This window comes from Solanum stenotomum, chromosome 9 (assembly GCF_019186545.1).
Source record: "Solanum stenotomum isolate F172 chromosome 9, ASM1918654v1, whole genome shotgun sequence".
NCBI lineage: Eukaryota > Viridiplantae > Streptophyta > Magnoliopsida > Solanales > Solanaceae > Solanum > Solanum stenotomum.
Genome location: NC_064290.1, coordinates 21,908,662 through 21,933,644, shown reverse-complemented (window position 1 = coordinate 21,933,644; position 24,983 = coordinate 21,908,662). Strand labels below are relative to the sequence as shown.

At 30.6% G+C, this 24,983-nt stretch overlaps 1 protein-coding gene across 1 annotated transcript; it reads right to left on the bottom strand.

The window, feature by feature from the left end:
• Positions 1 to 9,168: 9,168 nt before the first annotated feature.
• On the bottom strand, positions 9,169 to 22,625 carry LOC125877775 (homeobox-leucine zipper protein HDG11-like). Its single transcript, XM_049559043.1, has 10 exons — positions 22,517 to 22,625; positions 21,366 to 21,483; positions 19,380 to 19,571; positions 13,914 to 14,450; positions 13,220 to 13,312; positions 12,911 to 13,120; positions 11,970 to 12,153; positions 10,921 to 11,189; positions 10,192 to 10,281; positions 9,169 to 9,540 (listed from the first exon to the last, which is right to left on the bottom strand). Exons 1-10 carry the CDS (start codon positions 22,618 to 22,620, stop codon positions 9,169 to 9,171), a joined length of 2,169 nt encoding a protein of 722 aa, XP_049415000.1. The 5' UTR covers positions 22,621 to 22,625.
• Positions 22,626 to 24,983: the final 2,358 nt, after the last annotated feature.

Genomic DNA, 24,983 nt, shown 5'->3' with positions numbered 1-24,983 from the left:
CAAGAATTCAAATTTTGAATTCTTGGAGCCCAAATCGACTATAAAAGGAGGACTTCCATCGTCATTCACGGGGGCATCAGAAAAATGGGAAAGGAGATCCAGGAACATCCAAAAACAAGGAGAAAAACAATCTGAGGTCGGGAAAGGAGTTCGAAGTTGGAATCCTTGACGTCAAAGCTTTAGTTTGTTGCTCAACATAAGGTAAAATTCTTTTTAAACATCAATTCTTTTAGTTGATATGTTTGTCCACTGATGGAAATAAGTTTAGTCTTAATGATATAAACCTCTGTTCTTTTAGCATAACTTAAATCTCTTGACATTTTGATATCATACTGTTTGTCTTCATTTAAAATCGAACGTTGTATTAACCTAAAGTTTCAAAGTAAGACTTGCTATAATCTCGAGATGTATTTTTAGGATTGTTGTAAGCTTAGAAGTGAGTCTTTGTGGACTTGCATCTATCTATTCATACATACCTATATTTTTTGAATATATTGAAATTTTTAATTAATTTGGGGTTGCTCGTTCTGATTCCTCTATAGAGTTACTTTTTTTAAAGAAAAATCCATCAGTTTGATGTTTGTAAGTTGCAGAAATTCACTCATGTTGTCAATGCAAATTCGAGTTGAATTCGGCCTAGAAAACATAAGGCATGTTTATGCTACTGATCTTGAGTTTTTAAGAAATATAATTTCGTGAAATGTTCAACTTGATTCGTGTTGCTCTTGGCTCCTAAGTGCCATTAATGTTTGAGTCGATGTGTTACAGCTTAAAAGCTGTATATGTTATCTTGTTGTTTCAAAATTCAAATTCCGCTCAAAGTTTGTGAATTCTCTACTCCAAACTTTGTTTACCTCTCCACTTGTAACTAAGTTTTTGTATATATAAAAAAGCTATATTCTTAAAAGTATGAATGAAGTAGCACTTAAAATCAATTTCATGTGAATAAAAATGATATACATCTCCTTGTTATTGTTTTTGTTCTTGTTTTGATTTGAATATGATTAGGACGCATACATATGAAATGTTGACGATGTGTTTCTGGTTTGAGTTTCTAAACTGCAATATAGTTTAATTTTTTTTTCTAAATAAAAGGCCCCTGTTTAATTTATGATTATGGAAGTTGTTCCCTCTATGTAGTCATTTGATGCAAAGGCTGTGGTTTCTTTTATGCTTGAAGTTGGTCAATGCCTATTTTTGGATATGTACTCAAACAGTTCCTGATCGTACATTAGCTTCATTAAGTTACTCAAAGTATGATGTTTATTTTTAAGCATGGTCAGGCTTGTCTCAACTTCGTGTTTAAATTTTCTTTAGTTCTCTGTCCAGCATGTGGGTTTTGTTTCTTGTGACAATTTATCCAAAAAATCTGGTTACTGTGTTTTAAAAAAAATCTAAGCTGGATGCTCTGTTTTAAAAACTGTCATGGTGGAGCTTGTGATTATAAAGGCTAATATGTTGCTCTGTTTAAGTTGAGTTCTAACAAAGAATTCAAACTTTTGTTGAACGCGTGAGGAAAGTTTCGCTGATACTAAGGGATTTGAATTACTTAATAGGGGCTACTGAGTCAAAATTAGTATGCCATTATATTCTTAGATATGTGCGACCAGTTGAATCTTTTCATGAGGATTGCCTTAGCATTCCATCGACCCTAGTTTTGTTCTCAGAATCATCGAGGGGGTTGTTTTAATACTAAGCCTTTTTTTTAGAGAGATTCATTTTTATGTTAACTAGTAAGCCCTAAACTCTACAACTTTAAGTTAATAGAAATCTGATATATTTTTCATTGATGAGTTCTTAGACATGGTTTGAAAATCATTTTGCTATGTGTACCTAGTTGTGGCTGATTATATGCTTACGTGGTCAATGTACGCGATCTATATAACTCGCAGCAGAATGTTGTAGTCACTGATTTCAAGTTTATAACATACACCTTTTGTTTTCATTTAATTGAATCCTTTCCAGATTAGAGTGAACTTAGTTCAATTTATAGTTCACCATTTAAGATTCCTTTTTTGTCGGAGTATGTTTATGTTCTTTTTTTTTTTTTTTTGAGAGATTTGTGTACCTCTATTGACTTACAATGCAGAGAATTGGTAGAATTTCGGTATGTTTCAAGAAATATTAAAAACACGATTAGACCTTCCTTCCATAGACCAAAAAATAACAATTTGTCCCCGGAACCTATAAACTTTTTGTCTTTAAATCTCGTGAATATCAAGTTGGAGTTAACAAAATTCATATATGTAGAGTTAAAATTACATTGTTTCGTTTGAGATTATACTTAAACATGATATAGTTTTCAAGCATATATAAGAAGGTACAGTCACATTTTTGCTTGTGATTGAGGACATCGTTGTCTGGCATGCTGTCATTGATCTTTGCTTATTGTTATATTATGTCTAACTTTGTCCTCATTACCTCTTTTTGAAGCATATAGCGTGTATTTATTTTTACTGCAAGTTCTTCTTCTTATAAGTTCCTCATCCTTATTTATTTAACCCATCTAAAACTAAGACACTAATTTAGTCTCTTTTCTCTTTCTTTCTTTTGTACATGTACACTCGGGAGCGCATTTGGAGTTGTGATATGACTCCATTCATCTGTTCCAAATCAGATTTGTGCTCATCGATACATTATAAGCTCGTGTCTAGCAGCCTTTATCACATCAATAGTGTCCAATACTTCCTTCTTGCTTCAAAGTTTCATGTGCCTTATATACATATATGTGTTGTTATTTTTTACTAGCATTTTCCATATTTTCGTATTTATGTTTATGCTTGCTTTTATTTTGTTTGGTTTGGAACAACTAGAACAATGGTAAAGTATAGTCGTTCACCCCCACATCCCTTAAGATATTGGGTTTATTATAGTTATTTAGTTTAGAATGACATTTTTAAACTAAATTTTATTTGTTACTTGACACATTTTGGTGGTTATGAAAACCTATCTTTTAAAGAAGTTCACACGGGAATAATATTTTCAATTGTTGTGAATTTATTTTCAGATTTTTCTTTTTATAAACAAGTATTTAAAGTACAAGTTTTAGCAACTTAAAGTTTGATATTTTGGGTCTCAAAAGTGCAGATTTCAAGGTTAAATATGTCACCTTTCTTGAGAGTTTAAGAGTGGTATATTGAGTCCCAAAAATGCAGCGTTTTGAGCTCAGGAAGTGCAGTGTTTTGAGCCCAAAAAGTACAGCGTTTTGAGCTCAAAATGTACATGATTGGACCACAAAAAATGCAGATTCTTAGCTTAAAAAACTGCACCTTTAACTAGCTTTACAAAGCAGATTTTTTTAGTTTAAAAAATTATTTTGCATAACTTAAAGTATAGATTTTTGGAACTAACCGTTATTCTTTGAGATTTTAAACGTACAATAGTTTGGGGTCCAAAGGTGCTTTAAACACTACTTTTGAAAGGAAGAAGAAGCGTCATTTAAAAAGTCGAAAATGGATGTTATAAAGCTCGCTAGAATTGTTACCTTTTTAGTCTTGAAAACACACGGCTTAAGTTATTCGTTCCGAGAAGGACCAAAATATTCATTAGCTTTATCTATAAACTCTCACTTAGGACTTTATGTCAAGGAAAACTTTGTTTTCATTTAAAACTCCCAAATGAATTTGAAACTAGTTTTCTTTAGAAATACATAAGACTAGAGTTAATACCGTTTAAGAAATATTCTTGTTTTTAGAAAATAAATAGGGAAGTAGGCCCATATATTTTATTAACAAAATAAATATAACTATAGGATAAGTTCGATAGTTAGGCCCATTTTATATTCTTGACATCACCCCTTTATGAGAGTATATTTGCTATCGTCATTTTTTTAAATCAAATATTACTAAAACTTTTTTTACATGTTATTTCAAAATTTTAGATATGTCAATAGGTTCAAAATACAAGGTACATACATATATATATATGTCATATGCAAAAAGGTACAAATCCTAAAAAAAAAAATTTAGTTTTTCTCTATACATAACTTATCATTTTGTTACACTTCATGTTATTTTTCTCATATCTATTATCTCTTTTACGATATTACTTATTTTATTTTATTTTTAACTTATAAATTCCTACACTTTCATATACATATTATTTTACTACATATAATCTATTGTCAATTTTTCCAACATGTAAATAAACAATAAATATTCATATGTTTGAAACAACCTATGTGTACCTATCATACTTAAAGATCACAAACTTTATATAATACTTTATATAATATTTTAACATTTAGTATCATTATCATTTATTGTATTTTCTTTTATAAAAAAACCCATTTTATGTATTTTCATTCAAAAACATATTTTTTACACATACTATTACAGATTTATACTTGGTTACTATTTCATTTTATTTTTCCTTTACATCTTAATTATATACAGATAAAACGATAAATTTTTCATATCCTTTAAACTCAACATTTATTTTTGATACATTTATATAAGATACCTCTATATTTTTCAACATATAAAATTGTCATACATTTTTAGTACATTCATTTATTTATTTTTACAGTATGCTAAACATATTACTATTAATTTTATTTTATGGACATATATATGTCGTACCTTGTATTTTATTCTTTTCTTAAACTAATAAAATTTACTTACCATTGATTTTAAAGCAAATAAATAAACAAGTTTTTCTAATTATATTTTCCTAAATTGAGTTTAAGAACTATCTTCGGATAGGGTCTGAGAGATGCTTAACACCTTCCCCTCGAGTAATCAAAACCCTTACTCAGAATCTCACTGGTTTCGCAAATCAAAACAGAATTTACATTCACATATTTAAAAAATGATTTTTCTAATATTTTCCTTAAAATTTAGGTGGCGACTCTAAAACAAAAACAATTTTTTCCAAAATCAGAGTGTCAGCCATATAATGTTGTGAACTGTTTCAGCTGGTTCGAAATGGGGTGCGACAGTGAGCCTTACTTTTTTCAGCACGCCTATTTGGTGATTGGTTGGTCCCTTCTCCAACAACCACATCTATTTGCTTACCTTTACTTTTACTCCTCGTAACCGCATCTTTGCTATAATAAAGCAATTCAGAAGTTAGATATGATTCACCTACAACATTGGTTCTATTGCACAATCTAAAGAAATGAAAGAAAAGAGACAACTCCTAAATTTCCCGTAGCTTCCTACCTATTGATGTGGTGCACAACACATCCATTAGCAAGACTCTACATAAACACGGCTTTGTAGACTCCCTAGGATAACCTAGCTCTGATACAACCTTTGTCATGCCTTAATTCCCATTAGGACAGACTGACACCCGATGCCCTAAAGGCCCCTAAGAACCAACATATAACCTCTTCTTACTATGCATATAACTATGATAATTTTAAAGTTGTGACAAGTTCATATATCATGCAAAAATACTAACCAACACAAGTAGGCCCAAAACTTATATACAAAACTTGGTTGTTGAGACCACAAATTGTTAAGAGACAAGATGCAACTGAACTATAGACATTAGTCTACAAAGCCTCTAAAAAATAGAAATCTTTAGTTTAGGGCATGACAAGGCCCCACCTTACCCTTAACTATCATACAGTAACAAAATAGGTGTCAAAGACATAGTAAGCCCCGAATCAACCTAGAGCCTCACCAATAGCAGTTGAGTACATGTGCTCCTACTAAAGAGGTCTACTAGTTGGAGTACATGTGCCTGCAGCATGAAATGCAACGTCCCCCGCGAGGGCCTCAGTATGAAAAAATGTACTTCCTCCGTCCCATTTTATGTGATGTAGTTTGACTTGGCACGGAGTTTAAGAAAGAAAGGAAGACTTTTAAAACTTGTGGTCCAAAATGAATGATAGAAATTTGTGTGGCTGTAAATCATTTCATTAAAGGTAAAATAGACATTTTATAGTTAAATTGTTACTAAATATAGAAATGTGTCATTCTTTTTGGGACCGACTAAAAAGGAAAGTGAGTCATATAAATTGGGACAGAGGGAATACTTAATATATAATATAATAACATATGTAAAAGAAGGGCTCATATGAAATCAAGTATAAATATATAAGTGCATAGATCATAAAAGAAGACCACATCTGTTTACTCTTATGGGATCATGCACGTTACATTCTTTTCTTTACTTTTCTGTACATCATAATCTTTGTAAGGCATGTGATACAAATGACCAGCTGATTAGTGGTAGAAGAGGATGACCCATGCTCGGTATATTAACCCCTGGGATGTTGTCCTTATAACTAATGAAATTGGGATCGGCCCATGCTAAGCTTTCGCCCCTAAGCTATCACCCTTCTACACCAATTGAAATCGACCCATGCTAGGCATTTTCCCCTGGGCTCCCACTCATAAATATACATATTGTTTCACTTAGTTTCTTTAATCTTTAAGATAGTTGTTTTGGTGGTCATAATCATTTTTGAGATTTGGAACTATGGACTAGTAGTAGAAGACATGAGAATAATAACTTTAAGACAATGACATAAGGAGCTATGTAACATCAATGGAGTTCCTATGAGCTTAAATGACACAATTGACTTCAATTGACTAAGAGGAGAATTCACCAGACTTCTTGTTGCAAACTCCATTCCTATACTAGCAAATAGGAGTATAATAACACAATAGTGGAGTAATAAACATATAATGAAGTAATTCGACATACTAGAGAGAGGGGGGAAATATTATTAGCTATGTTGGTTCTCTCGGGCCTTTAGGGCATCGGGTATCACTTCGTCTTAATGGAAATTGAGGCGTGAATGTAAAGCCAGCACTTGGATGATTGTTACCTTGTGGTTGTTCCTCTCCACGAGAAGACATCATGCCATTTGCAGCACCATGCACATTTGCCACCACTCTTTTTCCTTTGATGTTTGAGCTTTGTTGCCTAAAGTTCTGACCATCATTGTAGTTCCTTGACTTGTAATTGTGATTTTTGTTGCCTTGAGTATACCTACGTAATTTGTAAAACTTATCCCTAGTGTGTACTGTCCTCTTACAATAGTCATACACTATAGCATTTTTACTATTACTGCTGCCTGAATAGTAGTTTCCTCCTGAACTGTTATTGCTGCCTGAATAATAGTTTAATCTTGAACTGCTATTACCACCTGCTTAGTTATTTCCTTGATAGTTTGTTCTGGAGGTCCTTTCTAAATGACCTTTGTTGTCAAGAACATTTGCATTCAAAGAGATTGAATATGTGGGTCTGAATTCTCTTTGTTTCTCTTCTTGAATCAACAAAGAGAAAATTTGTCCCATGGAAGGGAGTGGATTCATCATGAGAATTTTTCCCCTCACTACTGTGTATACTTCATTTAGTCCCATGAGGAACTGGATCAAACGTCTATCTTGTTCTGCCTTATGCATACCATCCTTGGCACCACACACACAACTACATTTATTTTTCACACTCAAAGTGTTCAATTTCTCCCACAACCTTTTCATCCTTGTATAGTAGACAGTGACATCCTACACTCCTTGTGTGAGGTCATTGATTATCTGGTATAATTTTTCCCCATTGGTTTGATTGTATCTATCTACTAATTCCTTCTAAAGTTCAACATAATCATTCACATACTCCACACTGTCTGAGATCTCCTTAATAAGTGAATTCAAAATCTTAGATGTTACCATGTCATCACACCTTTGCCATTGGCGCAATTGAGGTGAATTTGCATTTGGCTTCTCACAACTTCTAATCGATGAAGCCCAATTTGTTTTTCACCAGGATCGATATCCTGCTCCATAAAATTGAACAGGAACAAGCATCATCCATGGGCTATCTGAGGGATGCACATATAGGGCACAACTAGTATCATTTCTAGAGGTGTTAGTTCCCTTTGAAGTGGATGTGTTATCGTCGACAGCCATGGACATACTCAATAAATTGATCGTGAATTATTTGACAAAAATAAATCTTTGATCTAACCAAGATCTAGAGATGACCAGTATAGAAAAGGAAACTTGAGCTTCGATATAAAAAGCTCAAAAGTTCGTATTAGTCAAAATGGCGATTCAAGTAGCAATGTATTCAACAGAAGACGAAGAACAGATCGACTAACCTTACTCTAATACCATATAAAAGTTTACACAAATGGTGAGAACTCAATCATGGCTGATACCATGGAAGCCATAGCTGGGAGTTGAGAAAAAAATTACACAGAAAATTTTTTGATGTGGTAGAATGAGAACTCACTCCTTTCATTGATCACTCATAGAGTACTTATATACATGTGTGAATTTAACAACTAGCATGAAGAAAGAGAAAAAAATATCTAATTAACTAATCAGTTTACAAACCGACTATGACATCACTAACTAACTGAAAATTCCACCAACCAACTGAATGGCATAATTAGGCACACATTAATACACATTAATTATGATTGTTAATACAACCATATTCATTTACAAAATCAGGTAAATTTATCTTTTTTTTCTCTTTATTACTTTCATATTCTCAACTTTTTGATGTACACAATTTCTTCCTTTATAAATTGGACATAAAATGTTAGTCCACTCGTCTTTTGTATTTTATCATCTTATAATTCTTATATAATTTTTAATTTATCGATTATTCTTTCTTATTCTTAATAATAGATTGCTTTGTTTAAACTTTTTTCAATTTGTATGCATATGATGATATGTATATCTTACTGTTTTTAAGTTATCTGGAAATTGATATTACAAATGTTTTCTATACATGAGTTAGGCCTATATAAATTTTATACAGTAATAGAAGTCAAACGTGCAAGGCACGTTACCAAAACTAATATATATATATAAAACTCCATTAGATTTGTCTTATAAAATCAGAAGCGCTTGAAATTGTTACATGACAAAGGACAAACATAATTACCAGAAAAGGTGTTTTAGGAAATTCATGAGCTAAAGACAAATATCTACCTTTTTAAAAATATTTTTCAAAATCACACAATTCTAAGCGCTTTGATACTTTGGCCAAAGAGACTAAAACTTATATAATCAAACAAATAAATAGTTTCAAAATTTTGTCTATCAATATAAAAAATAATAGCAATAACATATCTCACGATCTTGAAATTTTCATGTCATAAAAAAGGGAATACATCAATCTTCAAACATATTAATTTGTATAAGTTTTAAAATCTCCAATAAAATAAAATACCAACATCAAATTAAACCATCATAATTTTTAATCAGAGTAACATAATGCTGCTTTGATTTTTAAAACTATAGAGCTCAAAAGGTTATGAATATAAGTCACTGTCTCCATTTGTTGGTGTTGAGAGATTAAATGATCATCGGCACAAATTAATTTTTGCAAAGCCACTGTCAAGATTGAACCATTTTGCACATTTTCATTATTGTTCCTATTTGAGCAGAGGCGACCATCATGACTTATCATGATACCTGAGGGCAAAATAGCAATTTCTTTTGCATCACTTCCATTGACAATTGAATTGTATGTTGATATATCAATGGTTCCATAGATTAAAAAGGCTCCCATGTCATCGATGTTTGACTCTTGAAGAACTAACATGTTGTTCTCTATTGGCATATAAGGCTGCATACATTACAACAATTTAAGGAAAAATAGTGTAAGCACTAAGAAGAACTAAGAATTTCTGAGGGACAATTTTTTACGCTAAGCAACAAAAAATGCATCTCTAATTCCATCGAATAATGTATTTTCAAATAATGTTGTTAACTATAGCTAATTTTGTTAAATATAAGCGATGAATTTCATAATCAATTCTTGTCCCTTTTATAGTCATGTATTTATCAGAATTAGTTCACCTAAAAAATAAAAAGAAAGAAAATCAAGTGTAATTATTAATCCAGAAAATATGACAAATGAAGACTTTCTATAATAGGCTAAGTTATGATAATGTGAAGAAGATTTTCAAATTGTAAGTGTATAAATTAAACGCATCAAAAGATGGTCTTGTTTTCCTGTGTTTAATTTACTACAACTCAAAAGTGAAATTGGACCCCAAAAAATGTCTTTTAATTTAATAACCATAGATTAAAAAAATAAAGTGGGGGGGGGGGGGGGGGGGGNGGGAGATACAAGTTAGAAATTTTGATATTTTTGCATGTGAATACAATTCATAAGTACATTTATTTTATTCTTCAGATATATTGAAATATCATTACCTAATAATTAAAAAAGAAAATAGTAAACTATAAATAAATAAATAAATTTGACAAATACCTGAATGATTGTAATATTATTTTCTAGAGAAGTTCCTGTTTGTACTTTATCTTTCTCAATAACGTTATTTTCACCGCACAAAACATCCCACTAATAAGAAAAAATGAAACCAAAATCAGATGATAAACAAACTCATTACTTGATCCTGAAAAATTAGTTCATAAGATCATGAGTATTGTAAGACCATATAATAAAATAAAATAAATCATGCACAATTAATGCTAACACTTGAACATGTAGATAACGAGTCCAATATTAAAATATCAATAGAATTGAGGACTTCATCTTAATGGTTTCAAAGATTCTTAACACTTAACACTGAACTTATTCTAATTTTAAAAAATGAGTTCCGATTATCATATTTATTGAAATTTTTGCAAGTTTCACATTAAAATCAACATAGGGATTGAAGAAAGTTAATCCATAAGGGTACTTTTAGGGGTCGTTTGGTTAGAAATTAAATAAGTTATAAAGGGATGGATATTACAAAAATATTTTCTATAGGACGTTTGGTTCATTGCATTAAAATTGAATATACGGCGCAAAGATGCATACCGACAGACCTATGGTTAACAACAATATTTCACTATAACATTTAACTTTATTTGGAACGTAACCGATAGTAATATTATGTTATATTAACATGTTCTCTATAACAAAATTTGTATTGAACAACTAAAAAAAATATCTGAACAAACCACACTATTATAAAGAAGGTTTGATACATACCTGACATCTTGTATTGTCATCTTTGAGGAAATTAAAAATAGTTTCAAATGAAAGGGGAAGCCATAGAGAAGTAGCAGCACTGGCAATGAAGCCTTGTTGTTCGGTAATTTCTATATTTTTTCTTATAGAAACCCTATCTCCATTATTCAATTGTGATGAAGTTGGAAAATCTAATTTATCTGTCATGTTTAGGATTTCACAAAAACTCTTCACCATCCTTTGAGACAGATTCATCAAATTTTTCACCTCTTTTGGAATATCATAAACCACTGGAAAAAAAAATTAATATGGACTTATCAATTAGGGCGTGCTTAATTAGTGTGACAGAAGTCAATTTTTAGAGAATAATTTATTTTTAAAAAAAAGAGTATTTTGAAACATTTAATGAAGATTGATCCTTGATAATAATATTAGCAAACCAGATAGTGTTTTGATGATATTTTCGAGTGTTAAAAGATGACAGTAATGTGCTAGTATTGTTAAAGTGTTGATATAACGTAAAAAAATTAGATAATTATGAATAAAAATGACTTCTCCAAAAAAAAAAATGTGAAAAGACATCATTTTTCCGGTTTCTTCGGTAGAAAAATATTTTCTCTAGAAATGATTGATATTTTTTTAAAAAAAAATCATTATACCAAAGATATCCTTAAAAAAACAAAACTTTAAGGACATGTTTCGAGTTAAAAATTGAGATAATTACAAAGAAAATATCTTTACCCAAAAATAAAAAAGATGATCAATTTTCAAACCCTTTAGTTGGAAAACATTTTCTCTAATCAAACATAAAAAAAAAAAAAACTTATTTTTCTTTTAAAAAAATTCTTTCACACCAAACACACTTTTGAAGAAAAAGAAAACTTTTAAAAAGAAGGCAATATTTCAAATAAACAAAGAAAAAGAGATGGATTTGAGCTCCATCAAAATTTTGTCTTTTTAATTCAAGCCGCTTTGAGGTGACAATTTTTTTTTACATAGATCCTTATCTTACCTTAATATATTAAAATTTGAAATCATAAATATATAAAGAAGGAGATATAAAATCGAACCTCCTTTGAGATCATGCTTAGTAGGACATGTTGCACCCATTGCAAAATTATATCTTTCAGACATCCTTTGAAGTGTAACAATCCATCTTTCAGCTCCATATGTTTTATGACCACACAACATGTCTTTAAAGATACCATTAAAGTGATTTTTTTCATCTACTTGAACATGCTCAATCCACGTAATCTACAAGGAAAAAAAAATCACGAAAGCAAAATTAGTTGGATCATTGGAAATGTTTTTGATTGGAACATATGTTGAAAATTCATATATTTTTAATAGTGTATGTTATAAGGTGAAAATTGTTTAAGACAGTAAAAGGAGAAAACTATTCATCTGCTTTTGCTTAGATTTAAATATCTAGGGCTTGAACAATATAATATGGGTCGGGGTTCAACATTGTTAAATTAAGAATACTCATAGGTCTGACGACTCTCATAGCATATGTTAAAAAATATAGTTATTGAAAATAATGCAATAAATACAACTTATAATATTGTTCGCGGGAAAGTGCAACGTTATTCATGTGACAAAAAGATCATTTTCTGTCCCAATAATGAGGACACTTTAATCAGTCCCTAAGACACGTCCAAAGACTATTTGAAGCGTGAACAACATAATATAAAGATTTAAAATTTGATAAATAGAGAATCAATATAAGTTTGATTATAATTATATCATATGAAGAAAAATAGACATCATGATACAAGCATCGGTACATGTAAATTTTTACTTATGTAACATATTTTTTTGAAAATAAGCTACATGTAAATAGTGATATATCTTCCAACGGTTTGAGTTGTGAAAACAATCTCTCGTGAAAATGCAGGGTAAAGTTGTGTGCCCCTGTGGTATTGCCCTTCCCTGAACCCGGTATGGAAGGAGGTCAATACATTAAGCTACCTCTTTAAATAAAAAATATAGAGAGAGAAACTATTCTTACCATACTTCCTCCATTGGCCATATCTTGGATTGCACAACCAGAAGGAAACTTCCAAGCATAAGAAGGTACATGAGTTTGAATCTCTTTGAATAAATCATATGAAACATCCAATATTATCCATGTTGTTTGATCAAGTTTTCTACAACAACGTATGATGAAAAATTCTCTAGCTTCCACTGAAGGAGATAAAATATGCAATTGTTCATACATCTGTTTTCAAGAACCAAAATACAATTAGATTATTTTAAAAAGCAATTTTAATATTTATTTGAATTTAGGGGAAAAAATTCAAAATAATTAATAATTTACCAATTGTATAGAGCCTTCAATATTCCCAGGATTAATAACATCAATATTCCTAGCTTTTCTGACTATAGTGGGGAACATGTTCATCCATTTATTCTGCATATACAAAATCAATCATTTTAAGTAGATAATTAATGATTAAACAATAATAGTTACACCTCAAAATAATTTCAAGTAACTAGAGTTTCTATTCAAATGCTCATTGGTCATGTCTATCGCTCCATTTAAACTCTTCATAATCAAAATATTGAATGGGAGAAAATTAAAAAATAAAATGGCCTACTGAAAAATAACTATAAATTTAAAGTCGTTGAAAAAAATTCAAAATTTTCAAAACTAGTCGACTTTGAATCCATGACGTAAGTGTGCTACATTTCAAAAAGTCATAACGCTAGCTTGGATTCCTCACTTTGGCATGTTTGAAATCCATGACATTGGCATGGTGTCTTGCCACATCAAAAGCGACCAATTTTCAATAAATTCTTAAACATTGTCTACTTTTCAAAAATCTATCAAAAAAGTGGCTAGCGCACAGTTTTAACTCAGCTAAATATATGAGACGGAGCTATATATATAACAAAGAAAACCTAAGACCCTATTACTAACATGTTCTAAAGTGGTATGAGCCTAAGCCCAAAGTATACAATATCACTCGTAAATTAAATTGTTGTAGCATGAAACCGTTTAAAAAACTTACCGGGTCAAGAAAAATTGGGATCAACTCAATTGCAGTCATTGGCACAACTCCAAAATGCTTTGATGATTCAATTCGAGTAGTGGATGATTTATAAGGCCGATATGAATTTGGAAATTTTCTATCATAACTCTCACGATGTATACAACACCTCTCATTACCTGATGATTTTACCCAGACTGGATCATTCACATCCAAAAGTACAAGCATTTCTTTCATAGCAGCATCAACAATATCAAAAATTGATTTTTCCCTATTATCGTGATGAATACCATAATTTTCTTGTGGTAATGAGGACATAATTGGGATGTTATTGTTATTTATTAATTGTGCTCGAACATTATTGTCTTCATTATAATTCTTTTCTTGATCAAAAGGAGGATTATATCCAATGGGAGATCCACATATAATTTGGCTCAACAAGCAATCATTAGAGGAATCTGGTAGAGATCCAAGAGTAGAACTCAATGGTGCCAAATTTGAATCCATCCCAAAAGATATTCCACGAGAACTTGAGATGATTCTTGATATTCTTAAGTGCTGCAAAATAAAAAAAATTGTTAAGTTACCTACTATAATCGGTAATTATTTATTACAAACATGTCTTTGACAATGCAAAAAGATACAGTAAATAATTGCTAACAATATAAGTATATAATTCTTTTAATTCAATTAATTTACTATGAAATGAAGGTCGTCTCTCTTGTGTAGGGCAGGTGCGACTCATACAAAGAGGGAATTTAATGAGGGAAACAAGTATATGGGAAAAGGTACAAGAAATAGGAGGAAGCAGTGACATGACGCCAAGAAAAAGATAAAAAGCAAAGATGTTATCAAATGAAAGAGGAACAACAAAAATGTGGCTATTAATGTCCAAAGAAAGCTAAGGATAAAGATGCCCAAGGAGGGAAAAAAAAAGAATAAAGTTACCAATAATATTGATGGAAAACAAAACAGGAAGAGCATGAACATGAAGAGAATCAGGGTAGTACTCAGAAAAAGAAAGAACATTTCACAAGTCCAAAGTCTAATATTGACAAAAATGAAGAAGAAAAAAGAGAAGCTATTTCATCATGAATAGAAAAATGAAACATACCATTTTCTTTTTGCAAGAATCCTATTAGTAAGCCAAGGAAATGAGAAACATTATAAAAAATACCCAGTATGCATCTAAAACATTCTAAATAAGAAAGACCAGACACAGAAAAATATGGACAATACTTAAAAGACATCCAACAAACAAGAAGTTATCACAAGAACAAGGACTAGATTACTATTAAAACCAGAAACAATGATCTATTATAAATCTAACCATTCGACCCATACCAATAGGTAAACTAGTAAAAAAAAAAATCTCAGTGACAAACCTGCCCCTAGCATGATCTATTATAAATTTGTTACTACAGACAGGATAAATTAACCAGCCGACTCGCAATAACAAGTCAACTGAACTTGATCCTCAAATTGGTCATAAATATTACATATTCAAATTTCTTTTGTAGATTCTCCTCCAAACCTAGTGTTGATTATAATGATGACTGTTTAAATTGTGCAGGTAATACAAAAAGGAACATCAAAGAAAATTAATCAAAAAAAAAGAAAAAGGAAGCAAGCACCTGAAAAGCCAAACAAGGTATGTTGTGAAATCCATCAAGTACCAAAAAATATTAAATGAGACATCATGAAAGGAAGCAATTTTGTCAATCAATCATGTACCAAGAAGAACTCAATGAGACATTTATTAAGGAACCAATCAAATCTCGGTAACTAAGGAAGCAATTAAGGGATGCAATTTGGCTCTCTCTCTCTTGGAAAGAATAAACATTGAGGCAGAAGATTCACATAAAATCATTTTAGCTAGAAAGTCAATCATGACTTCACTTTATTAATGGGAATAAGATCACTCGCTCATTTTTCAAGGAATTAAATCTCTTTGGTTTCCTTCACTTCAATAACTCCAATGGCTTCTTCCACTATTATAAAAAAAAAAAAAAAGGCCACGACGGTAAGGAGAAGAAAGATATACAAATAGTCTAAACATTGTCATGTTCTTTGCTCTTATTTTTAAACACACATTGTATTTCATTGAGAATCTAGATTTTACAAGCAAGAATATGGCTGAATTATGGGCCATCTATTGGGGCCTTAGCCCTTATGTTTGATGGATTATGGTTACGAATTGCAATAAAAAAAGAGAGGAGAGAAAAATATTATTTGCAAGGCTATTGTATCAAAAGATTCTGACTGGGTATAGTCGTAGGAAATACACTCCAACTCTGTACAAGAACAAATTCAAAGAACAAGAAGATTACATCATTGCAGTCTTGACTAGAATCTATTTTGGATCCATAAAAATATTTGGTGTCAAATTTACATTCCCCATTTCTATTCTCGCATGTGTGTTGACATGTTTTGCATATATCATAAGTAAACTACGGGAAACAGTCAGTCGACAAAAAAAAAGGAAGAATAAGGGCAATTCACCCCCACACCCTCTTGCATTTTTAATAGTTATCAGAGCAAGATTCACAACTTATTTATTCCTAACAAGAAGTGAGAAAAGATCATGTAAAACTAAGTTACTACTGAAGCATTATTTCAAAAAGGAACTTGACAAATAATACCTCGTTGCTTCAATGAGAGACATTTCTCTCGTTGGAAAGTAAAAATGGAGACATTCATAAAATCTTAGGATGTGAGAGTCTGGAGAGTTATTAAGCTTGGAGACAACCCTAGCTATATATTCCTCATTCCAATAAGTCAACTAGTAAGAAATATTTTATTGACAAATCTTCCCCTAGTATGATCTATTATAATTGTGTCACTGTTGATGGGATAAATTAGTTGACTTTCAATACCAAGTCAACTAAGCTTGAGCCCCCAAATGACAGTCCTAGTTCTAGAAAGTCGACTTATATATCAGTCACTGAATAACCCTTTTCTCAGTCTTGCTATTACGCATTATGAAAAATCTAGTCATAAACAGTACAAATTCAAATTTCATTTTTCTTATTTTCCGAGATGGGTGTGGAGACTCAAGCCTATTTCTACTTGTTTCAAATCTATCCCCAAAGACTCAAATCAACATGGGTACCTAACAAAAAGTAATTATTCTTTATTATAGGAACACCACAAGAAGTCAGAAGGAAAATGATATTTTCTTAATTAGTGCATGTTCGAATCATATGACAGGCAACAAAAACCTATTGAAATTTATTGAAGGAGGAAACATACGATTAGGAGACAACTCTAAAGGAATTGTAATTGGTATAAGGTAATTTTACTTTCAATGAATATTGCAATATTACTTATGTGTATCTTGTGAATAGATTAAAATACAATCTTCTGAACAAATCAACTATATGACGCGAAGCTTGAAGTAAGATTCAAAAACCATGATGTGTTATTGAAGGCAACATCGAAAAAACTCTACTACCTAGAATTAGAGACAAAAATGTGTATGTCCTAGACTCCATTAAAAGTATCAGGAAATCCTTGGATTTTGGCATAAGAAATTTGGTCATTCATACATGTGTATTATTGAACAACAAGCCATACATGATCCGGTACTTGGACTGCCCAAGCAAGATCATACCAAGTACCATATCTGTCATCCATGTCCAAAGGGTAAGAAAACTAGAAATTCTTTTATTTCAAAAGATATTGTGTGTACTTCTAAGACCTTGAAGCTACTTCATATGGACGTTTTCAGTCCCACTCAAACTACAAGCATCGATGAAAAAATATGTGCATTTATCATTGTTGATTATTTTTGTTGATTTATTTGGGTTATATTTATTGTTCATAAAGACGATACTTTGAAAAAATTAGAATTCTTCTATGATAAAGTACAGAGAGACTTGGATACTACATTACTTCTATATGAAGTGAATATGTAGGAGAATTTGAAAATAACACATTTGAAAAGTTCTGTAATGAGCAAGGCTACTCTCACAATTTTATCATTTCCAAGATCTCCTCATCAAAAAGGAGTCGCAGAGAGAAAGAACAAAACTGTTATGACTCAACCCATCATGAGAGGCACCAACACTAGCCTGGAATGATTGAACCAGCTATCTACTAACATGCCATCAACTAAACAACAAAAAGGGAGTAGTTTTCAACACTTAAAACTAATATCATAAATAAAAATCATTATCACCAAACCTTGGGGAAGTAACACCCTAGAAATTAAAAGTCGTGTACCAAAACATCTGCATTGTCTAGGATGTGGGATGCAACCCCAAAACAACTAGAGTCTAAGTTTGGAAAATGGACTAGACAGAACAGAGGAATTTATAGTATCTCGGAAGAAGTTGCTCACATTTGGATTCAACAAGTGTTAGAATCACAATTGAGGTTGTGAAGAAGCCGCCGAAATTTGCCATGTACTCAAAAAGAGAAAGAGCAAGTGAACTATCAGTACACAAAATTCAAAGTGTACTTAGTAGAATCATCGGCCAACTCCAGTGATATAAAATATGAATGGGTGACAAAATCATAGAAAAATAGATAACATAGGCAATAAACACGATCAACATATTACAACAAAGCCAACCCAGTTCACTCATGAAACCCACACACAAACAATCAAGGATCTTGATTACTTAGACTACTTTCTGGGTGTCGAAGTTAAAAAAGTGTCAGATGGTCTTATTCTCTTTCATTCCAAATACAATCTTGACACCTTGTCTGAATTGGATATGCAAGATCGTAAAGGAGCCTTGACACCAATGTGCTCCAGTAAACTACCTCGGGAAACTGATGGTTCTCCACCTGCTAATGCTACACTCTACAGGCGCACCCTTGGTAAGTTACAATATTTATCATTCACACGGCCTAATATTTCTTACGATGTCAATAAACGGTCATAGTTTATGCATGAACCTACTGATGAACACTGGAAGGTGGTTAAAAGGATAACAATATCTTAATGTCATATCAACTTCAAGTCTTCGAATTCTTCGCAACTCAGACTACAAACTTCTTATGTACGCTGATGCTGATTGGGCCAGAGACCCGAATGCTAGAAAAAAAAAAAATCAACACCGTTTTAAAGTGTTACTGTTGTGCAAAGGGCCACCTTGAAAATAATCTTCATGTTCTTGTAGATGGGATATTTTGAGAGCTCTATGGTATTCAACATCATTGTATGTCTCTGGCTAATGTATCTAGTGCCTAGTTTAACACCAAGTTTAAGAATAATTCCCATAGAATATTATTGAACATCACACCTTAGGTAATATGTTGGGATTTATGAAAAGGTAATGATTCTTGAAAATTTGGTGATAAGAGGAAGGTTGTGAATCAACGAGTGCAACAAAATATTTTATGATATGATGGAAAGTCTTAGACCAATACCAAAAAGATTATCTGTAGAATGCTTGGACAACAATTTAGCAGAAGCATTAGCAGCTCAACATAAGTTCAACAAATGTTAATTAAACAGCAAAAATATTAAAGGTTTACCTCCTCTCTCATCCTTTGACTTTCCATTTTCAAATTTTCTAAATTACGCATTCTTTGTTCTTCTCCAATGGATGGACCATCACATTGTGGGCACATGTTATTTTTCTTCTTCTCTTTCATTGCCATAATCTCACAACGGAAAAATTCATTTTCTTTGCGAAGAGTATGGTTGTCTGATTCCTCATCTTTTGCCTGAGGAAATATATATTTAACAAAAATTAATCTCACACACACACACATATATATATGAAGTCAAAAAAAATCAGAATCATGAGCTAATTAGCTGTATAAAGAGATTGAAATTAATAGTTCCTGGGATAATATCATTTTTCATTCCTAAAATTTAGAAACATTTTGATTTTGGTCCTTTTGATAGTTGAAAAATCCATTTAGATTTAAATTTAATCGAAATGTGTGTTTCTAATTCTTGTATGTAAAGTTGTATGCCATAAGAACTACTTTTCAAAACTATATTATCATTAAATATGGAATAACAATACAAGCTTAATATAACACATAGTTAATTAAGTGATGGGGAGATCAATAATTATAATAAATTTGGGAATATTTACAATAAGAATCAAAAATGTACATTTCAATTAATCGAAGGTATATGTACTTAATAATAATTAAAGGACCAAAACTACTATTATTTCTTTTGTTTAAATGTGTAAAAATTATTAATCTTTTCCTCCATCATTGCTTAAAAGTTAAAATTTTCGCTCTCATTTTGAACAACGTACATTTTGTTCCTCATATGCAATATATATTTTGATGGATTATTTCTACATGAGTGAAAAAAAGTAGCCATAAAAATATTATCTATCCAACACACTCAAATTTTGAAAGATTTGGCTAGGCATATTTTCATGGGGGATCAATTGGGGTGCAACTAAAGGTAGCATGTTTAAAAGTTGGCTGATAAAAATCAAGTGAAATCCCACAAAGTGGGATCTGGAGAAGGTAGAAAATATGCAGACCTTACTACTATCTCTTCAGGTAGAGAGACTGATTCATACGAGAACTTGATAAAAAATAAGTTTTATTAAAAAATATTTGAGATGTTAAATGCAGCCATAAAGAAGAAAAAATATAGTTTATACGATAATTACAAAAATAACAAGAAAATAAACTAAAAAAAGGAGTTTTTGGTTAAAGTTGGAAAATTGGGTAGTGGTCCATTTTAAGCGCAACTCATCCCAAATAATCTACAGCCTTCTCATTTGTTTATTCAGCTCATTTTTACTAGTCTCAAACTAGGTCAACCTACCCATTTAATATTTTAAGATTTCTTTCATTCATCAACGAAACTTAAAAAAAAAATAGTTTCTAGTTGTAAAACATATTTTTCTTTAACTAAATTCTCAAACTCTAATAGAAATACAACATGATGACCATTTTGTAATTTTCTTGATAAGTTTCGGAAAATGTTAAAGACTTCATCCATTTCGAACAATTTAACATGATTCTACCATTTAATGAGTTGCAGCTCAATTGAATTGGAGGCTGAATGATAAATATTTGAACTTCTTTAATCAAATTCATATATTACTGAGGCAAATGACTTATTTCAAATCTATTGATAAATTCAATAAGACAAATAAATAATTGATTTAGGAAAATAAAAGTAAAATTCGTCAATAATAGAATTGTTGTATAAAGAGGAAAACAAAATTAAAAAGGTGAAAAAGTAAATGGACTGATAAATAGTATAGTAAGAAATTGTTGTATTTAATTACACATCCAAAAAATTTAACAAAATTTAGAGAAGCAATTTTGGGGCCTAACCTAAGCCATTCAATAGTCTTGCCATGGAGCCGTCTCTACTTTTAACTAGTCATTTTTTCTAGTTTTTTTTTTTTTGCATTAATTAATGAAAAATACATAATAATTCTTCATTGGGAGTAAATGATAATAATAATAATAAAAAGAAATCAATTAAGTATAATTATATTTATAGTAAAAGGACAAATCAATTAAAATTACCTTTGTTTGAGCCCTTTTGTTCTGAAACCAAATCATGATCTGTTTAGGGTCAAGCCCTACTTTCCTACCCAATTGGTTTTGCTGGTCCTCACTTGGACGTTGACATTTCTTGAAAAATCTTCATTTAAATATTCACAAGGGAAATACATTATTAGCCTAATTTTTTTCAAAAAAAATAAAGCTAAAAATGAAAAGATTAATAAAAACCTTGTACACATCCTAAAAGATATGGTTAATTGGTAAGTAATTTTCTATTATTAATTAGGGTCTCTGGTTCTAGTGGTAGAATTAAAGTTGTCCTTGGTAGAGAAGATTTTACCACCAAAATGAACCTAATTCTCAATGTGAATTTGGATTAGCCACGCCCTAAAGAGGGTATCACATACTCATCAAGCTATTGAGGAATGATAAGTACTCATTTATCTTTATTAAGAGGCCTCGTATTTGCTTTTTGAAACTTGAGTCATCATCTTTGGTTGGGAGCATTTTAACCCCTCCCCCGTCCCCCACCCCCTCCCCCCAAATGAGACTTTTTGACACAAATATGACTTAATTGGGTCCTAAAGTGGGACTTTTCAATTCAAATATAGATTAGTTGGACCCTAAAGTAGAATTTTCTATGCAAATCTGAATTAGTGGGGCTCCAAATTAAGACTTTTCGATGCAAATCTAAATTAGTTGAGCCCAAAAATGATATCATATCCACCAGAAAGTGTGTTTTATTGTGTGCAAAAAACATAAAAACATTAAAATTTAACAAATTCATCTCTTTATGGTAAACTTTTTAATGAATAATCAAGAATAACCCAACCCATTTCTGTATATACACAGTAGATCAATCATCCAAAAAAAAAAACTATGTTTGAATCATTTTAGCAATTCAGTCAAAACAATTTAATTGCAAATTTGATCTTTTACTAAATATGAATGAGATTATTAAAGAAAAAAAAGGAAACTATAAAATCAATATAAATTAATGCATAAAAACTGTAGAAAATAAATTATCATATCGGTAATGAATTTTTATTTAATCACTCATGTCTCTTAGGAAAATAACATCATATCTTTAAGCAAACGAAACTAAAAAAAAATTGAACATACATGGAGGTTCAATTTTCTATTTGTCGTTTTGTAAATGAAATTGCTCTTACTCTTCAAGTTGTTGAGTTTTCTCCACGTTATACTTGTGGCAATGCCTTTGACTTTTTGGGGAGGTTGATGATTCTTCAACTTGTTTTTTCCCAGAATCTGTCATTTTTCTTTGCTAATTTTTTGTTCAATAACAAAAAAGAACACAAAAAAAAAAACAAGTCTTAATATGTTTGGTTTATTATTTACCAAATCAATTTATATAAGAAACAACTAAAATAGAACAAAGAAAAAAGAGATATATAAAAGAGATTTTTACACACCTTTCGATTGCTGAGCAGAGATAGAGAAATGTTATATGATCAATAGTAAGTGATCTCTTTATATAGTAGAAAATAAGTTGACTTTGTGATAGATACATTAAATATGATCACAATAAATTAAAGGGGAAATTATATAGAATCTAAAATGTGAAAACAAGATAAAAATTGTGATTTATTACGTTTGTCTTTTACAAATATTTGTTTTGGGATAAGTTGTTGGAAAATTGAGATTTCCAACATTAGTAAGGTTTGCTATTTATATATTGTCTACGCAAATTACATCATAGGTTAAATATCATAAATGGAAATAGTATTATGACATTTTGAGCCATAGGTTAAATTCCATAAATAGATATATAATTATGACTTTTTGAGTCATGGTTAAATTTTAGAAATTAATATATAATTATGACTTTTTTCCATCAATGTCATATAGTTATGTTTTTAATAGAAGAATCACAATTGTTTTTATCCTACTATGATGTGCTAAAATATGACAATTTTTCTAATTATGTTAAGACTTCCTTTAAAGTAACTTAAAATTCTGAATTCTTTAATTAGTGAGCTTTCCGTTAAAGCAAGGACAATAAGACCTCAGTTGTTTCCATTAAAATTAAGACGTTCGAATCTGAATACACATCTGAATATTAAGATGTGTATTAAGATCTAGATATATAAATCTGAATACACATATGAACATTAAGATGTTGTCTCTGAATCTGAACATTAGGTTATTAGGACTGTTTGTTTTCAATAGCTGAATATGCATATGAAATTAAATTCTATATCAATAAATTATTATAAAAACCCATTTTAGTAAAATGGATTTTCTTTTTTTATATAAAATAATATTTTGAATATTTTTATTGTAACAAGGTAATAGATTTATCTTTTAAGAATTTAACATTAAGTCACATCATTAATATGGCTATTCTTTGCACTCAAAAACTTTGAGAATCTAATATAATGCAATGTAAAATAGTTTATATAGAGTAGTAATATATTGTTTATGAAAATATTTTATTTTATAATAGACATTTGTTATTGTTATCAATCAAATAATTAATAGTTTCTTATATTCTGGAACCATGCTAAATATTTTGCCATGGGAGTGCTTATCAATTCAAATATATTGATTAATTTATGAAAGTAAAAGGCGTATATTAAGTTAATAAGAATAAAGAAAATTATAACGATAAACATGTAATTAACATTAATTAAATAAGAAAACAACGTGACTTTTATGACTTGTTGTGATGTAGTTGAATTAAGATAGGAGTCTTATTTTTGAGTATGAATGGTATTAAGATTGTGTTACAGATCTAATTCATTCAAATCTATTCAGACCCATTAAGAGACTTATAAGCAAATAAAACAAACAAACTTAATGAACTGAGTCTGAATAGTTAAGATTCAGTCCTAAAAACTAACACACTTAATGAGGTGAATCTAAATGATTAAGATTCAGACCCTCATTAAGTGCAAACAAATGAGACCTAAGTTCCACTTCATGCCTAAGCCTCCACACACTAAGATCATTTTCCATAAGCAAAGCAACTAAAATAGATTATATGGTCCAAAATAAGGGCATATAAATTATTAAATAAGTTATTTTCATCATATGTGGGTGCTTCTTATATTACCAATTTTTTTTTAAAAAAAAAAAACAAATCCAAACCAAATAAAAATTTATTTATTTAATCATTTTTATTTGATTTTCGATTTGAATTTATTTTTAACCAAATCATGAACCCACCTAGGTGGAGGTATCTTTGTATGTAAATGTAAAAATTATTAGTTATGTACATGTGAGGATCATATTTTAAATGTTGGGTTGTTAGCTGATTTGTGGATATTGGACAATTCTGTTTTACAAAGGAAACTAGCTCCGCGAATACTTTTACAAAATGTTGGGAGGTAGTCAAATTTTAGGCCATGATGTGATGATCCCACCATGTCATCATGTCACATAAGCACCATGTAAGTGTCACCATGTAAGTTGCCTATGTAGATGGCTTACATAAGAGAGAGACTTGTCCTTGTGGGTGATTCTAGAGAAATGTGGGAATTTTTCATAGTAGAACCTAAAATATCATAGAATTTACATGGAATTCCTTGGAAGATTTTAGGCATGTAGAGAGTTCTAGAAAAAGGACTACCTTGTAAATATGTAGGGACTTTTATAGTAACTATTATTTACATTTTA

Coding starts and splice junctions, on each gene's coding strand:
- LOC125877775 (XM_049559043.1), bottom strand. CDS start 22,620: ATGACAGATTCTGGGAAAAAACAAGTTGAAGAATCATCAACCTCCCCA. Junction 21,484..22,516: donor AAAACTCAACAACTTGAAGA/GTAAGAGCAATT, acceptor ATTTAAATGAAG/ATTTTTCAAGAAATGTCAAC. Junction 10,282..10,920: donor ATGACAATACAAGATGTCAG/GTATGTATCAAA, acceptor TTTTCTTATTAG/TGGGATGTTTTGTGCGGTGA.